The sequence below is a fragment of the Amblyraja radiata genome, chromosome 6 (genome assembly GCF_010909765.2).
Source record: "Amblyraja radiata isolate CabotCenter1 chromosome 6, sAmbRad1.1.pri, whole genome shotgun sequence".
NCBI lineage: Eukaryota > Metazoa > Chordata > Chondrichthyes > Rajiformes > Rajidae > Amblyraja > Amblyraja radiata.
This window is the reverse complement of record NC_045961.1, coordinates 34,516,946-34,544,322: the sequence shown is the minus strand read 5'-3', so window position 1 is coordinate 34,544,322 and position 27,377 is coordinate 34,516,946. Positions and strand designations below refer to the sequence as shown.

Sequence of the window (27,377 nt, the reverse complement as noted above, 5' to 3'; positions counted from 1 at the left end):
GAGGAATTCGGCTCTTTTTCAGGATATAGAATAAATTGGAATAAAAGCGAAATTATGTCTTTAAAACCACAGGATTCGAGACACAAAATTGCAACAGAAAAATTCAAGTATCTGGGTATTCAAATTACGAGAAGACACAAATCATTATTTAGTGCCAATTTTATACCACTATTAAATAAACTGAATGATATGATTAAATTTTGGAAAACGCTTCCGCTCTCATTGATAGGTAGAATTAACGCTATAAAAATGACTTTCTTACCACAATTAATATATTTGTTTCAAGCGATCCCAATATATATTCCAAAATATTTTTTCAAAAAACTAGATTCCACTATCACTAATTTTATATGGGGTTACAAAACACATAGAATTCAACGAAAGCATTTGTGCAAATCTAAAGAAGATGGGGGTTTATCATTACCTAACTTTATGTATTACTACTGGCAGTGCATATTAAGAACATAATGTACTGGCTGGATAGTTCCACTCAGCAGTTGGAGTGGATAAGAATGGAGAAAGAGGAGTGCTATCCGCACGATATAGGAACGAACCTGCTCTCACTGATAAAATTGAATAGTATAATATATAAGAAGAACCCAATTATTCACAATATAATAAGAATTTGGAAACAAATAAAAGTATCCTTGAAATTAAATAATTTATCAGTACTAACCCCACTATTGAACAACCCCGCATTCAAACCTTCTCTCAGCGACAACACATATCAACAATGGGATAGACTGGGGATTAGGAAAGTAGGGGATATGTATGAATTGGGCAAACTGTTATCATTTCAACAATTAAAATTAAAATTTAAATTGAAGGATAATCAATATTTTAAATATATACAGGTATGTGACTATGAAGAAATATACACATAGATTTCAAACTATATTTTTAGACCCTTTGGAAGAAGCAATGAATTTAAGGCTGATTCACAAAAATTAATATCATACTTTTATAATAATATATTATATAGAGAATCACCCTCAACAGAAGCACTAAGGGAAGATTGGGAACATGAGCTAATGATAAAGATCTCGAAGGATAGATGGGAAAAGTATTTGATGAATACACATAACTGTTCTATTAATGTAAGACATAATTTAATTCAATTCAAATTATTACATAGACTATATTATTCAAAAACGAGGTTGAATAAATTTTATCCAAACGTCTCTCCCAGATGCGATAAATGTTTGTTTCAAAACGCTAATATAACACATTCATTTGTAGGATGTACAAAGTTGAATACATTTTGGAGTGATATATTTGATATATTTACAAAGCTCTTCATGTCAAGAATAGAACCCAAAATGGAATGGATTATATTTGGAATAATAGGAGGAGATACCAATTTAAATAAAGACCAAAATGTTTTTTTTAATTATGGGTTAATAATTGGAAAGAAATTGATACTTAAATTTTGGAAAAATACAACCATACCAACTGTTAAAATGTGGATTAGGAATATGATGGACATAGCACGCCTTGAAGAAATGAGACTCCGACTAATAGATAAATATGACCAATTCTTAAGGAGTTGGTCTCCTTTCATCGACTTTTTGGAATCATGTGATGCAGCGGTACCATAAGGATTGCTGATTTCAGTTCATGACGCGGATAGATCTACATCTCCGAATACAGATTTGAAAAATTCTCTTTTAAGGGGCCTTCTCTTCTATTTCTACTTTCCACTTTTTATTTTTTTATTTAATTAATTTTATTTATTTTTTATTTAATTTTTTATATACACACTTTTTTTCTATTCTCTACCATCTATTTTTCCACTTTTTCCCCTTTCTATTGTTTTCTTTTTCTTGTCTTGCTTACTTCCTTCTCATAACATAAAACTAGAGGTTGTACATAGAATGGATTACGGTATGACATAGTTGGCACCTAAAATTAGGTTCCACTGTACTGTTTTGTAGTATTAACTTCTAATAAAATAAACAAATAAAATAAAAAATTTAAATTAATTTTTTTTTAAAAAGGGAGATATTATAAACAATTCTAAACATTCCTATATAATATTGCCAAGCTTGTGCCTATGATGTCTCGTATGGATCACAATGCTCCATATATTTTTCTAAGCCAAAAATGGTTGGCATTCTTTCATTTGGCTTAAATATATAAATTGAGAATTTTTTATTTTTTTTAACTACTTTTCACATTGCCTCGTATCTAATAAGGTTAAATGGCAACTGTTGGTTAGTTTATGGCTTAATTACTTCTGAATAACATTGTTGAATCAAGTCTTAATGCAGTAAAATGAGCACAAAATGTATTAAACAGTATTGAGAGAGGACTGCACTATCAAAGGTGTTGTCTAGCAGTTGAGGTTTAAACTGAGGTGTTATCCTCTGCCTTTCATTGGCATTAAAAGTATTGAGGCACTAAGAAAATGATCAGGTGAGTTGTCCCAAGTGTTTGGGAAATAATTATCTTTCAGCCAACACCTAAAATGAAGTGTTCATTATCTCATTGTTGTTTTGGGGTTTATTCACAATAGCTGGTTGCTGTTTTCAAATAGCTCTTCAGTGACCAAATTTCAAAGATTCAGGAAATTGGATCAGACTGTATTTGATTAAGTACCTAGTTAGTAAAAAACATTTTGCTTTCCCTCCAGGCATAATATACATAAGTGTAAACATTTATCAAGGTAATGCAAAATATATATATTTTTAATAATGTAGTATAAAGTGTTACAGGCAAAGAGAAAGTGCAGATAAAAAGTGCAAGGACTGCAAAGAAGCAATTTGGGGAATCAAAAAATAATCTAAGTACGTGAGAAGACCATTCAAAAGCCTGTTAAGTGGGGAAAAACTGTTTCTTAATCTGATGATACGAGCTTTTAAAATTTAGTTTCTTCTGCCCAATGGGAGAGTGAACACCGTATAACTGGTGGAAGGGTTCCTTGATAATGTTGGCCACAATCAAGGACTTTAATTAGGTGTTGTTCTCCTGTTCAGACGATACCGCAAGAGAGAGATTGCGCCTAAACCCCTTCCCTTTATCCCTGTAGCTAAGGGCCGCCCCTGGACTTGTCCATTGCCGTGCCGAGGGGTTAGATAGTGGAAATGGCCCGACCCTTGGGAGCCGCCACACTTCCATCTTTTAAGGCCTTCCTTGCCACTCCATCTGACGCACAAGTCCGGCTGAAACGGCTGTTGTTGCAGCTCGCATTGTAATCCCTGGGGACAGCGCTTTATGCCGCCCATACCAACAGGATGCGCTTGATCATCGTGGGGCTCCCTCCGCACCCACCTGCTGCTGCTGCTTCCTGCTGGCCCATCAATTTGTCCACTCCCCATTCCACCGCATTCTTCCCGTCGCTCTGTTTACTCACCTTTTCCCCCACTCCACCACCACCTCCTCCTCCCTCTCCCCCGTAGTCGCTGACATCTTCCAAGGTGGAGTATGTCGGCGACTCCGGGTGAGAAGGAGGAGATGAAGTGGGGTGGATGGTGCAAGGGGGGAGACTGAGTGGACAGAGTGAGGGGAGGAGGCGGTGGAGGGAGGTGGGGGAAGAGGCAGAGTGTTCAGAATGGTGGAGCGGGGAGTGGAATAAAGAAAGCGCTGTACCCAGGGGCTACAACGTAAGCCGCAACAACAGCCTTGTCAACCAGACCGTCCTGAAAAATTCCTAGCTGTGCACCTTGCGAGCTGAGGATGGTGTCAGAAGCCAGGGCTGTAAGAGGCTGGGGAGGCCATGCAAGCTGGGGGTGTGGTGAGCCGGTCCATGCACTATACCAACATCTGTTAAATCGATGTTATTCTAAACTTATTTTTATTCCTTCAGTGAAGGAGAGCTTACGAAATTGAACAAATATTATTTTGTCTACATTTGATACAATTAAGCCGTGCACATATAGCAGAAGTAACTCCATTAACATGTACAATGTACTAATGTTCATAAATATTTCTGGATTTTTTGCATTTTTGTAAGAATGAACAATTGACGAAGGAGCAAAAGGAACACATCAAGAATTTATATAATTTGGCCAAGGTACAAGAGAAAGATTTGGAACGCAAAGAGTTAATCAGCATTGAACAAGTAGAACAGGCCATGAAACATAAAATGGAGCTATCTAAACAAAATGAACGCAAATTGCATGGTATTGGTTGTCTCATGTTTTTTAAAACCTTTTTTATTTATGCCTAATAAATTTGTCCTAAACTGGAGCTTGCATGTACCATCATCCTCTGCAGTGTATAATCTTTATCTTGAATGGTCTAGTGCTCTTGTAGGTGAATTCACATTTCCATTCTTGGTTTTTATACACTGTTCAATTTTAATTGTTCTTTTTAGTCTGTCTTGGCAGGTATTAGAATTAAATGTTGTTGTTGTTATCTTCCTTCATTTAATATGTTTTGGCATATGAATAGTGTTGTATTTACATTTTTTTTAAATCAGTAGCAACCAATCTGTAGTTATGATGCAAGATCAACTCCAGAAATCAAAATTAAGACCTGTACTGATAAAAAAAGTTTAACTCTCCTAAAACTCTATTTTAGTTTGGAGTAAGTTTCCAATTTCATACAGTGACGTCAAGAGTGTTTAATTGTGATGTGTACCGACAACAGAACAATGAAATTCTTACTTGCAGCAGCGTAACAGACCTGGAAACAAAATACTCTAAATTAGATATATATATATATTTTAAATAGTGTCAGAGACTGAGCAAGAAATATATTGCAGTAATATTGTCAGTAAATAATAGAATACAGTAAAATTCCATTAATTCACTACACTTGGGATTTGGTAGTGCCAGATAGCAGAAGAAAAAAGTAATTGACTTGCATTGAAGATTTACCATTCATGTCTTTATAAGATGCCAAATGAATTTGCATTTGAACAATCTTATATTCACAATACAGTCAGACTGCATTAATCTACTGTATGATTGTTCAGAAACCCAAATGCGGTGGTATGTTGGTCAAGAGGTTCCCCCTGACACGCCAGGACATTAGTTAGGAAGTTTGGCGAGGCCCCAGCGGGCCAAAGAAACGCTTCAAGGACAACATCAAGAACAGTCTGAAGAAAATCCACATCAAATAGAGCAACTGGGAGCACATTGCACTGCACAGGCACTCGTGGAGGAAATCTGTGCAGGAAGGAGTTGCACGTCACGAAATGGAACTATGCCGTGTCGCAGAGACAAAGTGACAGCACCGTAAGGAGAGAGAGAAGGGGGCTCGATGACTACCAACCACCACCAGTCTCCACTGCCCATGTTGCACCAAGGTGTATGGATCGGCCTCTACAGACATCTGCAGACCCACACGTGGATGACCCTATGGAGAGGAGAGGACAGTTATATTTGTTTCAAGTGACCGCCGATGATGAGTTCCACATTTCCTCTAATACACATGAGCTATGCTCCTTTTGAACTCACTTGATTCCCTGGAAAATATTCTATTTTATATTGTTTTTTAAAAAAAAGTGAATTTAAGAGGTTGAGTATTGATCAGAATAACATCTAATTGTCCAGGAGGGGGATGAGGGATGAGATGGGAGATGCAGTGATGGATTTAACCACAATGATAGGAAATTGTCCGAATCCTGAATTAATTGAATGTTACTGTGTTCTATTATTTACTGTCAAAATTAGAGCAATATATTTATTGTGCAGACTCCACCTCTCACATTTCAAAGCATTCTCAATGTCTCATTACATTAGAAGTCAAGTTTGAAATAAAAATGTTTTTATTAACTTTTTGAATTACAATAACTTTTGAAGTGTTTGATTTAGATACAGAGTAAAATACTGTGAAATAAAGGAACTAATTGAGGGTTACCAAAAACGTAATCAGAGGTGGGTTTTAAATATTTGAAAAATGGAAAAGGAATTGCAAAGCTGAATGATTTATATATTGGAGGAAAAGTGTCCAGTGTGACTGAAGATTGCTGTTGTTGAGAAGAGGACAGGGAAAGTGTAGATCTGAGATAGAGGAACAGCTAATGAGATGCGAGATGCAGTGATGGATTTAACCACAATGGGAAATTTGAACCTGAGACACTGAGGAATCAGACTCCATATGTGTGGATCGGTCCAATCAGAATGTGACATGAATGGGATAGGATATCGTAAGTGAAGAGTGGAAGGCCTTTCAGAAAAACGTTACATTAATATGTCAATTGTAACCACTATATATTAAACATGTTTAAAATTTGTACTGTTTTCCTGTTTGGAGTAGATATGCAGATCAGTATAGCTAATGTGAAGCAGGAGATCCTGAAGATGACAGTCGTGAAAGAGTATTGGCTAGAATACAAAAATGTTGGAAGTATTGAACATGTCAAAAGCATTAAGCTTCAAGAAGATGAAATCCATGAGATGGCCAGATGTTTTAGTGAAATGAAAGGTAATAATTACAATTACAATTACAATATCGTTTATTGTCATTTGAACCTCAAATGAAGTTCAAATGAAATTTGGTTTCTGCAGTCATACAACAAGAACCAAGACACAGACCAACCTAATTTACACAAACATCCATCACAGTGAATCTCCTCCTCACTGTGATGGAAGGCAAAGTCTTGTTTCTCCCCTGCTCTCCATTCTTCTCCCGATGTCAAAGCCCCCGGCGGGCGATGGTAAGTCCCGCGGCCGTTAAGGCCGCGCCGGGCAATGTAAGACCCTGCTCCGGGTCTTGGTGTTGGAGCCCCCGGCGGGCGCTGGCAAGTCCCGCAGCCATTAAAGCTGCGCCGGGCGATGTAGGCCCCCCCTCCGGGTCGTTTTCAACCCCGCAATTCGGGCGGGAGAAGTTGCCGTTGCAGGAGCTCCGAAAAGCGGTTTCCCACCAGGGACCCGCGAGCTCCCGATGTTACCGTCCACTGGGCCTGCGGCTGGAGCCTCCGAAGCTCCGGAGTCGGGTTGCAGCCGCGCGCCTCCACAGCTCTCCACGCTCCGAAGCCGGCCAGCTCCACGATGGTAAGTCCACAGGCTCCGCGACTGGAGCCTCGGGTCGTTCCAGTTGGAGACCGCTCCACGGTGCTAGGCCCAAACGACAACGGAGACCCGACAGAGAAAAGGTCGGGTCCCCCGTACAGGGAAGAGATTTAATAGTTTCCCCCACCCCCCACCCCCCACATATACACAGTTAAAAACCATATATAAACCACTACAAACTATACACTCAACAGGACAAAAATTTAAAAAAGACGGACGGACTGCAGAGGCCGCTGCAAACGTCGGTCGCGCCGCCTAATTTACCCATTAATGAAGTTAGTCATTCAGCACAACTCGGCTATGCTGACCAAGATGTCCAATCTGAGCTGCTCCCAAAGTAGGTCCTAAGCCACTTTGCCTGCAGTTGGCCATATCCCTCCAATCATTCCATATACCCACCACCACTCTGAGTGGGAAAGTTTGCCCCTCAGGTTCCTATTATATGTTTCCTCTCCCATCTAAAACCTGTTCCTTTGGCTCTTGATTTCCTCTACCCTGGGTAAAAACTCAGTGCATTCACCCTATCATTTCCCTCATGATTTTATACAACTGCAAAGATCACCTCTTAGCCTCCTGCACTCCAATGAATAAAGTCCTAGGTTGCCCAATCTCTCCTTATATTTCAGGCCTTATAGAGTCCTGACAGCATTCACATAAATCTTTTCTGCTCTCTTTCCAGCTTGATGACATGCTTACTTTTACAGGGAGGCCAGAACTGAACACAATACTCCAAATCCTCACCAACATATTGTACAACTGTAACATCACATCCCAACTTCTATACTCGGTATCCTGACTAATCAAGGGGAATGTACCAAAAGTCTTCTTTACCACCTTTGACTGATCTACATACCTTTGAGGCCACTTCCAAGAAAATGTGTACCTGCACTCCAAGATCCCTCTACTCTGCAACATTCCTCAGGGTCCAACTATTCATTGTGAAGTTGAATTAACTGGTTTCTAATTTCTTCCTTTTTCTAATATTGGTCCAACATTAGCAATCGTTCAATCTATTGCTAACTTTCCTACAGCCAAAGTTAAATGAAAAATGATAATTAGAGCTTCCAAAATTTCCTCCCTTCCATCTTTCAACAGCGTGGGGTATATTTCATCTTGGTCTGAAGATAATACAATAATACTCCGATAATCAACTTTCTGATTATTCAGAAATTCCAATGATTTGGCATCCGATTGATTGGGTTATGTTTTTAGCGCTCCCTTTCCATTAATCAGAATCCTGGTTCCTTCACTTTGAAACTCGAAGACACAAAGAGCTGGGGTAATTTAGCGGGTTGGGCTCTTTATCTCTCTTTGGAGAACATTGATAGGTAATGTTTCGGGTTGGGACCCTTCTCTGGACTAATAGGGGTGGGAGAACAAAGCTGGAAGAGAGGAGGGGCAATACCAAGCCTGGCAAATAATAGGTGGCTAAAGATGAGGGGGGAGTGATAGGCAGAAGGTTGTACAAAGGCTGGAGATGAAAAACAAGGTGTGAGACAAAAGGATTAAAGAGTTGTGAATTGTGATACTGGAGGTAGGAATGTAGACAAAAGGGGAGGGCGAGGGCAGAAATAGGTGGGAGTCCTGGTGGGGAGGGGGAAGAAAGGGGACTTCGAAATGGGGGTGGGGTTTGGTGTAATAGGAGAATGCAATCTTCATACCGTTGCGTTGTAAGCTACCCAAGCAAAATATGACATGCTATTCCTCCTTTTTGCTCACACTGGCCAACATTTCCCAGCTACACTAGTCCCACCTGCCTGCGATTGATCCATATCCCTCCAAACCTGTCCTATCCATGTACCTGTCTGTCTCTTAAACGATGAGATAGTCCCAGCCTCAACTCCCTCCTCTGGCAGCTTGTTCCATACATCCACCACCCTTTGTGTGAAAATGTTACCCCTCAGATTCCTATTAAATCTTTTCCCCATTACCTTGAACCTGTATCGTCCGGTCCTCGATTCCCCTATTCTGGGCAAGAGACTTTGTGCATCTACCCGATCTATTCCTCTCATAATTTTGTACACCTCCACTGTACAAGATCACCTCTCATCCTCCTGCGCTCCAAGGAATAGAGACCCAACCTACTCAACCTCTCCCTTTAGCTCACACCCTCTAGTCCTGGAAACATACTCATAAATCTTTTCTGAACCCTTTCAAGCTTGACAATATTTTTCCTATTACATGCTGCCCAGAACTGAACACAATATTCTAAATGCGGTCTCACCAATGTCTTATACAACTGCAACATGACCTCCCAACTTCTATACTCAATACTCTGACTGATAGAAACATAGAAAATAGGTGCAGGAGTAGGCCATTCAGCCCTTCGATGAAGGCCAATGTGTCAAAAGCTTTTTTGACCACCTTATTTACCTGCAACTTGACCTTCAAGGAACCATGCACCTGCACTCCTAGATCCCTCTGCTCTACAACTCTCCCCAGAGGCCTACCATTTACTGTGTAGGTCCTGCCCTTGTAAGACATCCCAAAATGCAACACCTCACTCTTCCCTGTATTGAATTACATCAACCCACCTCAGCCCACCTGGCCAATCGATCCAGATCCTGCTGCAATCTTTCACAACCATCTGCACTATCTGCAAAACCACTCACTTTTATATCATCAGCAGACTTGTTTATCTTTCCCTGTATGTTCTCATCCAAATCATTGATGTAGATGACAAACAGTAACGGGCCCAGCACCAAACCCTGAGGCACACCACTAGTCACAGGCCTCCAGTCCGAGAAGCAACCATCCACCATCACCCTCTGCTTCCATGGAGCCAATTTGCTATCCATTCAGCTATCTCTCTTTGGATCCCATGCGATCTAACCTTCCAGAGCAGCCTACCATGCAGAATCTTGTTGAATGCCTTAGTGAACACCATGTACACGTCTACAGGTCTGCACTCATCAACCTTTTTGGTCACGTCTTCAAAAAAGATAGACAATCATATCAATTGTCATCTATGAAAACTCATTTATAGGAAAGTTAATTGCAGCACTTTTTTTAAAGGTGATATTTGCTGACTGCGTACATCAAGGGACTGAATATGAAAGCTATTTGAGCCTATTATGGAGCTGAAATTACTGGGAGAACTGTGTGTTGTGTATTTGGATGCTTGGAAGAGACTTTAATAAGGCTCGGACACGGGAGTAATCTAACAAGCTTCTTTATTCCAGGACGCCACCTTGAGTCTCCCCCACACATGCATACTTGCACCAGACATCACAAGACATTACATATACTAATTACATATGCTAATTATATCACATACCTAACATTGTGATTCTTCATTTTTATTTTCTGTCTGCTTTTAAAGAACACTTTCGTAAATCCTTGGCAAAGGTAAAAGATGAAACGGACAGATTAACACAGGAACAAATGGATGAAAAAAAGGAAATTGCTACACAGGTGACCAAAATATTTAAGTTATAATTCTCTCTCTCTTTTGCCACTGAAAGTTGCAGTTATCATTCAGCAAAAAGTTTGATTCTAAAATATAATGATGAAAATGAATAGAACACAATATCCAAGAGTTTGGTGTCTGATGCTATCTAATTTTACTTGTTAGAAAATGAATTATAGAAACATAGAAACATAGGAAATAGGTGCAGGAGTAGGCCATTCGGGCCTTCGAGCCTGCACCGCCATTCAATATGATCATGGCTGATCATCCAACTCAGTATCCTGTACCTGCCTTCTCTCCATACCCCCTGATCCCTTTAGCCACAAGGGCCACATCTAACTCCCTCTTAAATATAGCCAATGAACTGGCCTCAACTACCTTCTGCGGCAGAGAATTCCAGAGATTCACCACTCTCAGTGTGAAAAAAGTTTTCCTCATCTCGGTCCTAAAAGATTTCCCCCTTATCCTTAAACTGTGACCCCTTGTTCTGGACTTCCCCAACATCGGGAACAATCTTCCTGCATCTAGCCTGTCCAACCCCTTAAGATGTCACATGAATGTGTGTAATGATCCAAGGAGTTCTGAAACAATGTCATCTTTCAGAAGTGTCCTATATTCAATTTTTTATTATATTTCAGGTAACTTGCACTGGTATTATGAAATATATTTATGGTATATAACAAGATGACAAACATACAAATAGATTGAAATCACATTAAAATAAAATGAAATCTGTTCAACTGCTTTCGTTTAATAAACGCAGCATTGATTCTTATATTATAGTAAAAGTCTAACAGAAAGCTTATATCGCTAAATTTAAAAATTGTGTCTATCATTAAATTTTACTTTTTTTTTTTACCAAGGGTGAGAATATGATTAGAATTTAATGAGGTTTGTACATATTTATTGGGCATAAAATATGTGGAGACAATAATCCTGTTGTTACATTTATGGGGCTTTTTTCTACCCAGGATGCACACATGGACCATTAGAGGCCTAATGTCTATATAGAATTACACCATAATTAGTTAAGATATCAGAAATTTTCAACAGGCCATGCCGTCGCAACTCCAAATAGGTTGTAAAATTATTGTTTAAAAACGTTCCTGTGAAACCAGAAAGGACATAAGCTTATCTTGTGTCTATTAGAAACATAGAAACATAGAAATTAGGTGCAGGAGTAGGCCATTCGGCCCTTCGAGCCTGCACCACCATTCAATATGATCATGGCTGATCATCCAACTCAGTATCCCGTACCTGCCTTCTCTCCATACCCTCTGATCCCCTTAGCCACAAGGGCCACATCTAACTCCCTCTTAAATATAGCCAATGAACTGGCCTCGACTACCCTCTGTGGCAGGGAGTTCCAGAGATTCACCACTCTCTGTGTGAAAAAAGTTCTTCTCATCTCGGTTTTAAAGGATTTCCCCCTTATCCTTAAGCTGTGACCCCTTGTCCTGGACTTCCCCAACATCGGGAGCAATCTTCCTGCATCTAGCCTGTCCAACCCCTTAAGAATTTTGTAAGTTTCTATAAGATCCCCTCTCAATCTCCTAAATTCTAGAGAGTATAAACCAAGTCTATCCAGTCTTTCTTCACAAGACAGTCCTGACATTCCAGGAATCAGTCTGGTGAACCTTCTCTGCACTCCCTCTATGGCAATAATGTCCTTCCTCAGATTTGGAGACCAAAACTGTACGCAATACTCCAGGTGTGGTCTCACCAAGACCCTGTACAACTGCAGTAGAACCTCCCTGCTCCTATACTCAAATCCTTTTGCTATGAAAGCTAACATACCATTCGCTTTCTTCACTGCCTGCTGCACCTGCATGCCCACTTTCAATGACTGGTGTACCATGACACCCAGGTCTCGCTGCATCTCCCCTTTTCCTAGTCGGCCACCATTTAGATAATAACGAGTTTATTTCCTCTAAACTCGTTCAAAGTTGCAGCTTCCATTTATAAATACCTAATTAAGCAACTAGCTAACTAGCTAACCAGTTAACCAGCTAACCAGTTAACCACAGTAAAGTAGTGTTCTTCTATAACCAAATTATTTAACAATATCTTTGTCTTCGCACTTTTTTAATCCATCCATTGCAAATAATATTTGCAATAATTTGAACCCATAATCTGCATCAGTACAAATTCCCTAAATGTTCAGTGGCCACTGTTTTATATGGGGGTCAGCAATAAGATTGGCAACAATGTTTTACAACATTAAAAGGCAAATTGGTGTTAGGGGCTGATGCTGGAAAAGCTGCAAAAAACCTCCTATATAACCAAAGGTCCCAGAAACATCAGTTTTGATGAGGACACTTTAACTTCATACATTTTCCATTCCTCTGGGTCAGGAAGGTGAGTACTACCATGTGTCTGCTCAAAAACTCAAAAACAAATCTTGATCCGATTTGCAGTTTTGTCCCGAACAGCAATAAAATGTGGGAGACCCAGATGCTGAAGGGATTTAAAAAAAAACCCGATCATATCATGGTGCATCCAAAAATTATTTGAATAGTCTCAAATGACCTTTTTAATACCAGTGAGCTTCCTGCTTGGGTGTTTGCTGCTGCCCAGGCCTGCCACTGTGTGTGCCCCTGCAGTGATCATTACCATGTGGGATGAGCATAGCATCAATTGGAACCTGGGCAGTGTTGCAGTGCTGATTTTTTAGGTGCCGGAGCTGTCAAACAGGGGCATAATTTCATGTTTTGCTTGAGGGCGGGGGCAAGCTAGTCTCCCAAGACTCCTCCCATCCCCCAGCCTTCGGGCACCTCCTCCTTTTTCCACTCCCAAAGAAGCAGAGGAACCAAGTACCTTGGTCCAGCATAGCACTGACTCCCCGGAGCAGGGAAACAGTAGGGTTAATTTAACCCTGATGTAAGTTTTCAAACAGCACTCCTTCCAGCCATCAACACAAACAGGATCATGTGATAAGTAAATTCTTTAAGGGCAAAAAACAAATTGCTGGAGAGACTCAGCAGATGAAGCACAAGACCCATCTTGAGGAAGGGTCCCAACTTAAACTGTTGGCTGTCCGTTTCCCTCCACAACTGCTGCCTGACCCACTGAGTCCCTCCAGCAATTTATTATTTTGCGCAACATTTCAACCACTACAGTTTCTTGTTTCTCTATTTCTTTTAAGGGGTTGTGGATACCTTGGGGATTTTCAGCTTCCTCCAGACCCCACTGTGTTTATGGTTGCCTTTACAGAAGAATTAATGGGGCAAGCAACTTTTCCTTTGGATATAGGAAGTCCCATATAATACTGGGCTGTATTATAACCCTCATAAGCAATAGTTTCAGCAGCAGGGAACATTTTATTGTCCATAAAACCTATCATAATTAACTTGCACCATAATTTCCTGCCATTACTCTGGTTGCAAAGTGCAGTTTGCGGAATCATTTACATACGAGTAGAAAATAAATGTTGATAAAGGAGAGTGCTTTCTTTACATTACTTTAATGTTCATAATTATTTCATGGCGTTTTAATATATTTAAAATATTTTTTAATTTTAATGATTTGAATTGGTCAAATCTATTATAGCAGTTTTAGATGCTTCTTGACATCTGAGACATTTGTAAACTATTAATGCTTGGTGAACTGTCAAAGGCACTGGGCATTCCCAGACTGTTGCTCGGGATACACTGTCTGCGGTCTAGTTGCAGTACAAAGCTTGCTCTGCCTCACCAGGCACCTATTGGGTTCATGGGCCCAGCTCATTCTAGTAATTCCATTTGGAATTGTTCTCGATGGCCCAACACAATTCAGCTCTGTTGTTTTGGTTGATGTTGTCTACTGGTCCAGATTTTGCAGTAGATATTTATTTTGCTGCTGTGCAAATATCTCACTATATTACATTACTGTAAAGACATCTATACTATATACATAATATGATGCTTGAAATCTTTTTTTCCCAGAAAGCTTTAAGCTATATGGGAAAACACAGCCGACAAGAAGTGAAAGAAAATGAATGGCTAAAAAAAGAGGTAAAGAAATTTGAATCAAATTTTCCTACTACATAAGACATACTTTGATTTGAACATTCCAATGGAAAGTTCAAAAACTTTGAATACAAACTAACCTTCTCTGCCTCAGAGGAGGCAGGTTCTCTAGATGCTTTTAAGAGAGTGCTAGATAGGGCTCTTAAAAATAGCGGAGTCAGGGGATATGGGGAGAAGGCAGGAACGGGCTACTGCTTGGGGATGATCAGCCATGATCACATTGAATGGCGCGGTGCTGGCTCGAAGGGCCAAATGGCCTACTCCTGCACCTAATGTCTATTGTCTTTTGTCTATCGATGAGTTCCTTTTTATTTAAAACTTTGCTTTGGGGTATGATGGAAGGAGTGCCAATCCAACTGATCATCAGGTCCCCAGATGCTGTTTGGTTTCTTGAATGCTGTTACAGGTGCACTGAGAATGTGGGTACTGCAGTAGAGTGGTAACTACCAGAAAGGCAGATAACTTGTTGGAAGCCAATTATCTTGGTCTCACTTGTGGCAGTAGTTCTTCAAGATAATACCTTAGACCTATCAACTTTCACTTGTTTTATAAAAAATAATCCCTCAATTAATTGGTCAGAATTATGAGTTTATTGATGATTGCACAAAATAAAATTCAATTTACTGTTCTTTAGTAAAATAAATATATTGTTCATATACATTTACTTAAAGCTTTATTTAAATTGTTTTCCACATAACTGCAAAATAACAGTATTTGTCATATGTAGATGCAAAAATAGTTTGGACTGAAGATCATTTGGATAATAGCCAATCTGAATGAATAAAAAGTATTAATAAAAGGACTGGAAAATGTGTGCATTGTGCGTGATGGAACCAGATATTCACTTTGAGACATGTAAAGGCACATCATTTATAGATTCCTACAATTGCAGTGGTTGAATTCTGCAGAGAAAATCAGTTAAGCAGCAGATTTCTATGGGGAGAAATTATTGTAAGAATGGTTGGTGCTAAGAAAAGTTAGGGAAGGCAGTAGGAAACATGATTGGATAGTTGAAAGATGAATTCTGTCAGCATGCCTTTTGGAGGAGAGATTAATATGGACAGCATATCAGAATGAAAAAAAAAATTGGCAAGAACAGGTTAGGGTGTTGGAAGAGGTTAACATCGAGGGAGAGGAAGGGTGCCAGCAATCTCTGAGAATAAAGAGAACCTATGTAGAAGATGGTAAATGCCCCCAGCTTCCCACAATAGTCCAGGGAAGTCCTGGCTTTTTAAAATAAAGACAACCTCAGTTTTGGGAAAGGCCTGTGACAAAGTTTAAGAGCTTCAAATGATGTGCTAAGATACATGTCAAAAAGTACAAAAGTAATGAACCCTTAATTTATTAATTTATTATGGTAATCTTAATTTATTTATGCAATATTACAGATCTATAATTTTCACATAGGAAGAGAAAATTGGTCAGGATTCATTTTAAATCTTTTGGGAAATTTTGAATTTTTCAGTTGATTTGGCAACAAACTGAAAGCTAGATGTTGATTTACTCTATGGTGGGTTTCCCAAGAAAAATGTCTATCAATGGTTTCTAATACTGAAAAGGAGCAAAGATTTATGTCAGAAAATATTTTAAACACTTATTTTTGTAAAGTAAATGTGGCTCTGTTATCTCCAAATGACATTGTTCAACATTAGTTCACATTTGATTTTTCTTGGAAGTAAGCTGAATTTTGTATTATCTAAACCAGAATTACTTACTTAGTTTAATACCTTTGCTATAAAGTACTTTTCAGTAGAGTCCTTGATATTGATTAACTATTTTGTTCTGATTACACAGCTAAAGCAATACAGTGCGGAAGTTGCAAATATAGAACAAGCTGTGCAGAAGATCGAAGAGGAAAATCTAGAAATTTTGAGTCAATTGTTTGATTGTCAGCTTAGTGATCTTAAACTATGCGGGTAATTCTTACATTTACATAAATGTCAGTTACTTTATCTAAAGAAAATCATGTGGATATATAGATTAATATACTAACTCCTTATGATCAGTGGACCATAATCATTTTAACTTTTGGTTTTGATAAAAGTTAAAATCACAGTAATATGGATTAACCAAGCTTAAGTATTTCTGTCAATTCAAGGTTCAAATAATATTGCTCAAAATATTGTATCAATTATCTTTTTGAATAACTTTATTATCCTTTTAGAGCAGAAATTGTTACGTGTTACATTTTGGCAGAAAGAATGAGAAGATATACTAAAATACACAATTCTTAAAAAGAAACAGGAACAAAGAGAGCTCGGCATGTTTATGCACATATAATCAATTGAGTGTTATTGCAATTTGAGAAAATAATTCAAAAAGCTGGCTTTATAAATAATGACATTGAATACATGAACCTTGATGATGTACTGTTTTTGTCGCAACCAAATCATTGCGTCCAGTTCTGGCTGGTATACTACAGGGGAAAATATGAGAACTGAAAGATTGCAGAAAACATTATAAAGAATAATTCTAGGTTCGAGAGATTTCAGTTACATGAATAGAATGGAGATGTGGTGTTCTGCTTGTTTCATAATTGATTACATGGAAATCTAATAGAAGTCTTAAAAATTATGAAGTTTGTAAGTGTAAATAGAAAGAAACTGTTCCTGCTGGTGAAAAGAGTAATGATGTGAGACCAGTTTAGTTGCATATACTTTGAGATGGCATAGATTTGATGGGCCCAATGACCCCTGTCTGTGCTGAAACATTTATATGATTCTGTTAATGTTTGGTGGAAAATGCTATTTACCAGAGAATGCAACTCCATTTTTATTATATTAATTACATGGACCAGGTGTTAATACTACCATAGTTTAGTGGTTTGCTTTTGTTCATAAACTGTCCAGTCATCTAATGGTACTTTATGTCTGATGTGCTTAGGAACTTGAGTAAAACTTGTGCAGTTGAACCCAAAGGCCGTGATACCACATTACTGGAAGGTGAACCATTTGAAATAGATCACAGAGGTGAAATCTCAGGTAATATTGACAAAGCAAATATCTCTACACCACGTAAGGATTCTCCAAAATTCAGAATGTTGACATTTGCACTGATGTATTAAACAACAGATTGTAGAAAATGTAAATAATTGAAACAATAGGATTATAAGTTTAAAACAACATATTACTTTTTTTTTTTAAATCAACAATGTTTGATGTTTAAATAAGACTATTTCAGTGAAAGTACTAAATAGAACAATTTAAAAACAGGTCAAAGGGAAAGGAATACTCCTGTTGATGGATCAACACTTTGCCCTGTTAGGCAGCATTTAGATAAAGATTGAGGGTTGTAGCACAAAATGTACGAATCAACTCTGAGGAAAGGACTTCAACATCCAACAACAATGTAGCTTGGTAGCAGCAAAACCGGCTGTGCCTTGAAGGACACATTGTTGGACCTGAGGGAAATCATGACAGAACCAACACGGGGAGAAATATACTCCACCCTATCCACATCAATGTATCTGTTGTAAACAGATTAGTTTATGACTATATTAGTACTATTAATAATTTTACTAATAATTAGTACTATTAATGGTACTATTAATAGTACAAATATCAGAAAGTCTTTGTGGAGAAATAATTGCAATTGTACACTGAAAATATCTGAAATTGTTTGTCACCATTAATCTATTCTAACACAACCTATAACCTTGTGGTTTAACACATTTCTCACTCCACCATTATCCTCAAACCAGGGGTCTAATCTCAACGTCATGAACAATTTAGACGGACAGGTCAGAAACAGACGAGGCATAGCTCATAACTTTGCTAATGAGCTGAAATCAACAGATTAAATTTTTTTTTAAATCTGTTAAATTACGAAGAATTGTCAGGCAGTAGGATTAGTGGGACAAGTTCATCCAACAGTAAGCTTGTGGATGAAACAAATTAGAGGCAAGCCAACCATTTATGGTCAGAATGAGCATATGCAACACTGGACTAACGTGGTGTGACAATCCATTTGACAGCATATGGAGTTTATTTGTTATTTGGAGATGAGGAATTAGCTACAAATGTTACTGAATCAGCTATTCAATGAAAAACACAAAGCCAAATTGTGTGGAAATGACTTTTGTTGCCAACCAGCACTGATGAGTTAGTAATTGCAAACTGCACGTTGGCAGGTTTTGTTAATTATATGATGTGTTGTCTGCTAATTTAATAGGCTGTCACATTTCAGTAAAACATTTTTTTTTTAAACTTAGTTCCATTGGTGAGTTAAAAAAGTGTCCACCAAGAAAAAAGCAGAGCCAAGATGTACGACCTCTACTGGTCATTGTCACTTTGTCCGAGTCTCTGAGGGCAGACCGAAAGAACTTACCATTAGGATGTGGTTCTGTGGCTGAATATTATCTAGCTCTAACAAAGTCAGGAGTGGGGATGTTTTCACTTCCATTTGCAGTTTTTCAGATGAGACACTCAGAGGTACACAGATGAGGCACTCTACCTCCACATGAACTAAGAAATGACAAGCGCCACACAAGCTCCAGACGATGCCCATCACAAGAGAGTCTCAATCACCTTCACTTGACATTCAAAGGCATTAACATCACCAAATTCCCCATGACCTTTGCGGGAGTTGTGATTACGATCTTGTGCAAGAGCATGTATAAAAGTCCATGTAGACGACATTCATTGCCCTACTCTCAATCATCTTCATCACCTCCAAAAAAACTCAATCACATTTGCAAGACATAATCTTACCCACACAAAGTCATGTTGATTGTTTCCAAGTCCATGCTTTTCAAGTGCAAGTAACTCTTTCCTCTTCAATATCTTCCCTCGGATTGACGCAAGGCTCAATAGCCTCCTATATTTCCTTCTTAAATAAAGGAACAACGTTGGCTACTCTCCAGTCCTCTGACACCTCACCTGTTGCTAGAGAGAAGGCAAAGATCTTCTTTAAGGCCCCCAGAAATCTCCTCCCTTGCCTCTCTCAATAACCCAGGATAGACCCCATCAGCAAAATCTGGAACTGTGCAAATGAGTTTGCTTATGAATGCTGCACTGGAAATGGTCCAATATTCACAAACGGCTGTAAAAATGTTCTGAAATAAGATTGTTGGTTGAAAAGCAAAATTTTGATGGAGAAAATATGTTATCAGGATTACATGCTTTACAAGCTGCCATTGCTGGAATGAAAGAAAATCTGATTTGGAGATGGGGAATTCTTGTGTTGGTGCTGGAGGAAAATAAACCCACCAAGGATTAGATAGAGTGTGCAGGAAATCCACTGGCAGAGATAAAAGATCAAGTAAAATAGATAAAATAGAGCACCACAGAAATCCAGCTCTGATTGAAAGGAGTCTGCTGAAAACAGTGGAAACTGTAGGGCGATTATCACTATTTGCATTGTTTTTCAAGAACCAGATATAGATAAACAGTGTTTAAGGATTGGCATCAATTTTGGGAACTGGACGTGAGATAATTATAACAAAATACAAGTTGTTAACAAAGTAGTAGAAAAGGCCTGTAAATACTAAATTGACTTCAATACCAGCAAATGAAGTGTAGCATTTAAGGGAAGAATACGAATCCAGCTACTTGCAAATAAGGTAGCAGTGTAAGGGACCTGGATGTACTGATAAACAGATAATTAGTAGTAATGCAAGTTAATAAATTATGAGAAATGCAAACAGTGCACTTTTACTCTATGCTGTATGCTCAGTCAGTTCTGAAGAAATTAAATTCAAATGTTATAACTTACTTTTTGACTTGCATCACATTCAGACATCAATTTCACTGCTTTAACTTATGTCCATTGCTTAAACAATCAATGTTACCACTATTCCAATGTGCAAATTAAGTGTTAAATGACTGTATATCTTCAATAAATTGATAAAATCAACTCCAATCTAGCAAAACCCAAGAGCAAAGCACTCCTGGCTGCAGGGAAGGAAGTTGCCATAATGCAGAAGCAGACAGAAGGTGATGAAGAAACACCGTTCCGATTAGGCAAGTCGTTGTCGCAGAATCTCGCATATTTGCTGCAAGATGATGAGAAATGCTTGGAGGTTAGTTAAATACATTATTTTTCAAATAGGCGCTATTTGTAGTGCAGCACAGAGTGCATCATAGATAGATATATTGTATCGTTCAAAGTACATCCACTATGTGGAGTCCTCAGGAAGCTGAGTCTTGAATTCATTTTTATGGTAATGTGGGAATTAAGTCAAGATGTTTCTACTGTTGCAATCATTCATGTGCCTGAACTGTGTTTTGCTTGTCATTTTAATTCCCCATCCCATTCCTGCTTTGACCTATCTACATTATTCCAGTGAACTCAAGGAACTGCACTTCCTCTTCCCTCTGGGCACATTGGAGTCAAGCCCTCTGCATGCTTAATGAATGCAAGAATTTTAGGTAGCCATTATTTTACTCTCTACAGGTGAAGCTGGATATTTCATTTTTGGTTTGTTTCTTTTCACTTCTATCTTTAAGTACTGGTCCTTAAAGAGATGGTTACCTTAACTTTTATTTCCACCTCTACGCAGTAAAATAGTAAGATTAAATGAGAACTTACCAGTTTGAAGTTTGATCTGTATTTTATGAGGAGTTACGATGAGGGATTACGTGAAGAACCCGCTCAGCGCGCATGTGCGGCATACTTCCAAGCAGCGGTGTGGAATCACAGATAGACACAGTTATTGAAGTAAACATAGTAAAGACAAGAAGACATCAGTTATCAGTTTGACCTATATTATGAGGGTGGGAGCGGAGGGCACGTAATCCCTCATCGTAACTCCTCATAAAATACAGATCAAACTTCAAACTGGTAAGTTCTTGTTTAATCTTACTATTTTACTTCGGAGTCACGTGAGTGACTACGTGAAGACTTCAAAGCTCTGTGATTTCAAACCGTGTAACAGTTTTATTTCACTCACTGCCGAAGTTCTTGAGGGAGGAAGTGTGTTATCGTAACCAACCAATGAATCTGTTTTTCGAGAAACAAAAATGGTATTTAGTAACAATAACAAATTAAATTGCTCCCCCGGGCTTAAATTAAATATTTGCAGTTTGTAAAAATTTTCTGCAAACAAGTCAGGTTTCGTCAACGGCTCATTGTAAAAATTTCTGAATGTCGTTTCCCTCGACCATTCTGCTGTCGTCAGAATATGGTCAACCGGTACGTCCATTCTTTCGGCCGTTGATGTAGACGCTGCCCTGGTGGAATGAGATTTGAAAAAAGTTAGTTTATTCCGGCAGCCTTTAGTACCTGCTTGAGCCATCTTGCAATGGTTTGGCTCGTTACCCGGCCATGAGGTTTTTTGTGGCTGATCCATAAGGCTTTTTCACTCCCTCTGATGTTATAGGTTGTGTCTATATAATATAGTAGATAGGTCATGACACACAACCGCGGCTCTGGCGGGTAAGCCCGGAACACCACAACTGGATTGGCTATACCTGGCCTGCTCTGTTCTACCAGGAGGTACACAAAATTGCTGGGGAAACTCAGCGGGTGCAGCAGCATCTATGGAGCGAAGGAAATAGGCGACGTTTCGGGCCGAAACCCTTCTTCAGACTGCCCACCATAGATGCTGCTGCACCCGCTGAGTTTCCCCAGCAATTTTGTGTGCCTTCGATATTCTAGCATCTGCAGTTCCCTTTTGAACACTGTTCTACCAGACCCTGGTTGATGAACGAGATCTGGTCTGGGGTGGTCACCATGTTGTCCAGTTGCAATCGATGTAGTGACTGGACCCTCTGAGTGGATACAAGTGCCATCAACATGAGCGTTATCAGGGTAGTTTGTTCGAGGCTGAGGGATCTGGCTGGTGGCCATCCCCTGATGTACGTCAGGACCACACTGACATCCCATAAATGGGTATACCTTGGTCTAGGGGTTTGATGTTATAGATGCCCTTCATTAATTTGACCACCAGTGGATGGGATCCCATCGGCTGTTGTCCTGGTGCTGGTTTCAAATAAGCAGACAGGGCACTGTAGCTGATTCCTCTTTGTGGTGTAGGTAGGCCAGGAACTCCAGTGCGTTGGTGACTGTTGCTGTTGTGTACGTGGTCCCTGTTTCCTGGCAGTACTTCTCGCATTTCTTGATGCTGGTTAAGTGCTGCTTCTTAGTGGACGTTCGAAAGGGATGCTGACATGATGTTGATGGTTTGTTCTGACAATCCCAGTTCCAGATAAGGTCTGTTTAAAACCCCGCAACCCATGAGTTTGATTTTCTCATGGCATGGGTGGCTTATGCCTGATACCGGGTGAGTTAACAACTCTGGGTCACTGGGGAATACCATCGGTGTTTCAACAACCATGTCATGCAGTACTGGGAACCATGGCTGTGTAGGCCAGTCGGGTACTATCAAACCCTGATGCAGAGTCCATCTGTATTTTTCGTAGTACCTGACTGATGAGGCAGAAGGGAGGGAAAACATAGAAGAAGGAATTTCCCCAATCCAGCGAGAAGGCATCTACTACCGCTACTGCCTCTGGGTCTGGTTCCCAAGCGACATGCATAGGTATCTGGTGATTTAGCCTTGATGCAAATAAATCGATATCTGGCGTGCCATATAGCTTCATAATTTTTGCAAATACTTTGGGTTTTACATCCATTCGATGTTGTCATTGAATTTGCGTGACCTGGTGTCTGCCACTGTATTTAGCTTACCTGATAGGTAAGTTGCTGACAGCCAAATATGTCTTTTTGACACACCATTGCCAAATTGTTGACCAATTTGTCGCATGATAACAATTTTATGGCTCCCATATGGTTAATGTAGGCCACCACCGTAGTATTATCCATTTGTAACCGTACATGCAGTGATGCATATTTGATGTATATGCTTTTAATCCATAAAAGGCACCCAACATCGCTAAATAATTAATGCCCCGTGTAAGTAGTAATGATGACTTTAGGTTAGTCCATCTACCACCTGTTAGATAATGATAGGGCTGAAACTATGCCAACTGTTTTGATATAGTTTCAGTGGGTAATTTCATGACCCGATCATAATGACCTGCATGATATTTTAATGCCTGTACCTTTGCTCTTTGTAGATTTTATAATGCAATGGTCCGAATTGTGTAGCCAGGAATGCTGCTACCATTTTCCCAATTACTCTTGCTACTTGTCGAATAGTTGGTTGCTCGTTGACCATTAAATTGTGGCATAATTGTGCCAATTCAACCGTTTTGTCTTTTGGCAAAGTTACAGTCATATGGACTGAATTAATTGTGAAGTCTAAGTAGTCCATGATAGTGGATGGCTTCAACTTTAAGGGGTTGGACAGGCTAGATGCAGGAAGATTTATCCCGATGTTGGGGAAGTCCAGGACAAGGGGTCACAGCTTAAGGATCAGGGGGAAATCCTTTAAAACCGAGATGAGAAGAACTTTTTTCACACAGAGAGTGGTGAATCTCTGGAACTCCCTGCCAGAGGGTAGTCGAGGCCAGTTCATTGGCTATATTTAAGAGGGAGTTAGATGTGGCCCTTGTGGCTAAGGGGATCAGAGGGTATGGAGAGAAGGCAGGTACGGGATACTGAGTTGGATGATCAGCCATGATCATATTGAATGGCGGTGCAGGCTCGAAGGGCCGAATGGCCTACTCCTGCACCTAATTTCTATGTTTCTAACTTTGATTTATCTGGATGTAAAACAAATCCCGGGGTTTCGAAAACTGTTTTGTAGCTGAAAAACAGCTGACATAGCCAATTCCATGGTCTTCTTATTAGTTTTGCCAGGGCTGGTTTTAGTATCTTGATGAGTAACCTTGAGCTGACATTACCCCATGGGGTAATGCTTTAACTGTCATAGTTGCCCCATCCAGGTAAATTTTAGGTATCTGCGTAGATCCTTTTGAATGGGTACTGAATAGTAAGCATATTTGAGGCCAATGCTTGCCATAAAGTATCCTTTGAAATTAGATTCCTTATTTTACATATTCTTGTAGGCAACAGACCCACCTACCTCCATGGATATGGGCATTTCTTCTGTCTCTTCCCAGACCAGCGAGTCTGGCGCGTTGTCTGACGTGGTGGTGATGTTGGGGGGTGGCGCATTTTTTATTCCCATGAGGTTTTTTGCCAAAGAGCCGTGAGGCTGACTCAGTGGCTGGGGTTGCACAACCCAAATTCGGGATTTAGGGCAGGTCTTATGATTTAGATACGGAGGTAAGTTATCTCGCTCTGCGTGTTGCACAACAGTGCGAGAGTGATTTGTTAGTTAGTGGTCATCTCCGTATTGTCCACAGAAAACGAGCAAATGGTGTGATGGCTGACGTCAGGAGCCTGAGGATCCGCTGCAGTATCAGCTCCTGGTCCGAGTATTTGTCCCGACGTGCCCCCAGATTTGGCTGTTGAGTGCCGGCACTTTGAAGGACTATAATTCATTGGAGCTGTACATTTTAAGCCTTATTAACCACCTGCTCCTGTGGGTGCCTGTCGGAGAGGTGGTCAACGCTGGCCGTTAGTTTTTAGGCTCTAATGGCCTTCCTGCACGTGGGGTAGCCACGTAGCGGTCCACACACACCCAGCAGCTCTTCCTGTTCCTGCACCCCTGGCATACTCCCGAATTCTTCAGCCAGCGACCCCCTCTTCATGACCAACCCAGCCCTGGTCACCCCAAAGCTAACCACACTAAGGAGGAAGCGATGGGCAGTGCCTAGGCACTGTGGAGGGTATGCCTGAACCCTCCAGCGAGACTGCCCCTTACGTAGCGTGTCTCGCAGGAGCTCCTGCTCCAGGAGCCGCTCCAGCGGCTCAGGCGGCTGTCTCTCTCCCATGCGGGTGGAGAGACGACCTCTCCGACAAGTCGGAAGCCACCGGCCGGATGCCTCTTCGGATGGCTAAACATCCAGCCCGGGAGGTGACCAAGAACCCGATGGTCACTCTGACAGAGCTCCAGAGTTCCTCTGTGGAGATGGGAGAACCTTCCAGAAGGACAACTATATCTGCAGCACTCCACCAATCTGGCCTTTATGGTAGAGTGGCCAGATGGAAGCCACTACTCAGTAATAGGCTCATGACAGCCTGCTTGGAGTTTGCCAAAGGGAACCTAAAGTACTCTCAGACCATGAGAAACAAGATTCTCAGGTCCGATGAAACCAAGATTGAACTCTTTGGCCTGAATGCCAAGCGTCATGTCTAGAGGAAACCAGGCACCATTCATCACGGTGAAGCATGGTGGTGGCAGTATCATGCTGTGGGGATGTTTTTCAGCAGCAGGAACTGGAAGACTAGTCAGGATCGAGGGAAAGATGAACGGACCAAAGTACAGAGAGATCCTTGATGAAAACCAGCTCCAGAGCATTCTGGACCTCAGACTGGGGGGGAGGTTCACCTTCCAACAGGACAACGACCCTAAGCACACAGCCAACACAACGCACGAGTGGCTTTGTGACAAGTCTGTGAATGTCCTTGAGTGGCCCAGCAAGAGGCCGGACTTGAACCCGACCGAACATCTCTGGAGGGAACTGAAAACAGCTGTGCATCGACGCTCCCATCCAACCTGACAAGAGCTTGAGAGGATCTGCAGAGAAGAATGGGAGAAATTACCCAAATGCAGGTGTGCCAAACTTGTAGCATCATACCCAAGACTTGAGGCTGTAATCGCTGCCAAAGGTGCCTCAACAAAGTACTGAGTAAAGGGTCTGAATACTTATGTAAATGTTATATTTCAGTTATTTCTCTTTAATTACTTTGCAAACATTTCTAAATAGCTGTTTTCGTTGTTTTATTATGGGGTATTGTGTGTAGCTTGATGATAAAAAAAAAAAGAATTTAATCCATTATAGAATAACGTAACAAAATGTGGAAAAAGTGAAGGGGTCTGAATATTTTCTGAATGCACTGTTTCTGTCAGATTATGTTGACCAAACAGTACTGTGAAATACTTGGAGTTTTGTATGGTCTTTAAAAAGTTATTACATAATTGAGTGAAATATTTCTAATTTGCAATCCAGGATTTAGAGTGTGGTGCATATGAGCAGAAGCGATTGCACGTAAAAGGCCAAGCTATGCTGCTTCAAGAAGCTGAGCAACCTTCCGTCCCAGAAAATAAGAAACAAACAGAACCAAATGAAGCAGAGATGGGATGGCCTGTCACTGGTACAATGCTGAGATCTGTTATTTCATAGGTATTAAAACTCTTAATGTAGAACCAATAGTCATGCGAAGATGATTGCATGACTGCATCACAAACTGTTGTTATAACTTGCCAGTAATTTAGCCTATATCCCTCCCCACCAACACCTGTTACTTGAGTATTAAAGAACACTTCAATGGACAAAGTCATCAGTAATCCCACCTCCGTAGATAATTCCACTTTAAGATAACTAAATTAAAAGGAGAGATTTCATATAGATTTCATATAGATCTTACTGAATTAAAAATAGCAGATTATTTTCAGATTGTCAAGAGACTTTAATTAGTATAATAACTAACTACGTATACCTATATTAAATGTGTTGTATACTTTACAGGAAATAAAATGCTCAATATGTGCAAAACTTTGAAGCTTAGTCATTTTGACTTTTAGTTCAGAGATACAGCACGGAAACAGACCCTTCAGTCCATCGAGTCTGCACCGATGAGTGATTCCCACACATTAATACTATCTTACACACACTAGGGATCATTTACACTTACACCAAGCCAATGAACCTACAAACCTGTATGTCTTTGGAAACCAAAGATCTTGGAGAAAACCCACGCGGTCACAGGGAGAACATACAAACTCTGTTCAGACAGCACCCATAGTCAGGATCAAACCAGGATCTCTGGCGCTGCAGGCATTGTAAGGCAGCAACTCTAGTACTGCGCCGCCGTGCCGACCTAGTAAAACATAAAATGTTTGGGAAAGCAAAATAAAATCTTAACTATTTAGTTTAAAGATATAGCATGGAAACAGACTCTTCAGTCCGGGTCCATGCCAACCCCGATCAGCCATTCACATTAGTTATATGGTACACAAAAATGCTGGAGAAACTCAACGGATGCAGCAGCATCTATGGAGCGAAAGAAATAGGTGACGTTTCGAGCCGA

General features: G+C 40.1%; 1 protein-coding gene across 4 annotated transcripts in view; it reads left to right on the top strand.

Moving 5' to 3' along the window:
* Positions 1 to 26,854, top strand: part of ccdc83 (coiled-coil domain containing 83) — a 48,126-nt gene extending 21,272 nt beyond the window's left edge. For all 4 annotated transcript variants that reach the window (XM_033022507.1, XM_033022506.1, XM_033022508.1 and 1 more), the window contains exons 4-11: positions 3,953 to 4,121; positions 6,205 to 6,372; positions 10,282 to 10,373; positions 14,292 to 14,360; positions 16,170 to 16,291; positions 17,259 to 17,356; positions 20,240 to 20,394; positions 26,297 to 26,854. In XM_033022507.1, the coding sequence (XP_032878398.1) occupies positions 3,953 to 4,121; positions 6,205 to 6,372; positions 10,282 to 10,373; positions 14,292 to 14,360; positions 16,170 to 16,291; positions 17,259 to 17,356; positions 20,240 to 20,394; positions 26,297 to 26,470 (1,047 nt within the window). In that variant the 3' untranslated portion in view covers positions 26,471 to 26,854. The remainder of the gene's footprint in view (positions 1 to 3,952; positions 4,122 to 6,204; positions 6,373 to 10,281; positions 10,374 to 14,291; positions 14,361 to 16,169; positions 16,292 to 17,258; positions 17,357 to 20,239; positions 20,395 to 26,296) is intronic.
* The last annotated feature ends 523 nt before the right edge of the window (positions 26,855 to 27,377 follow it).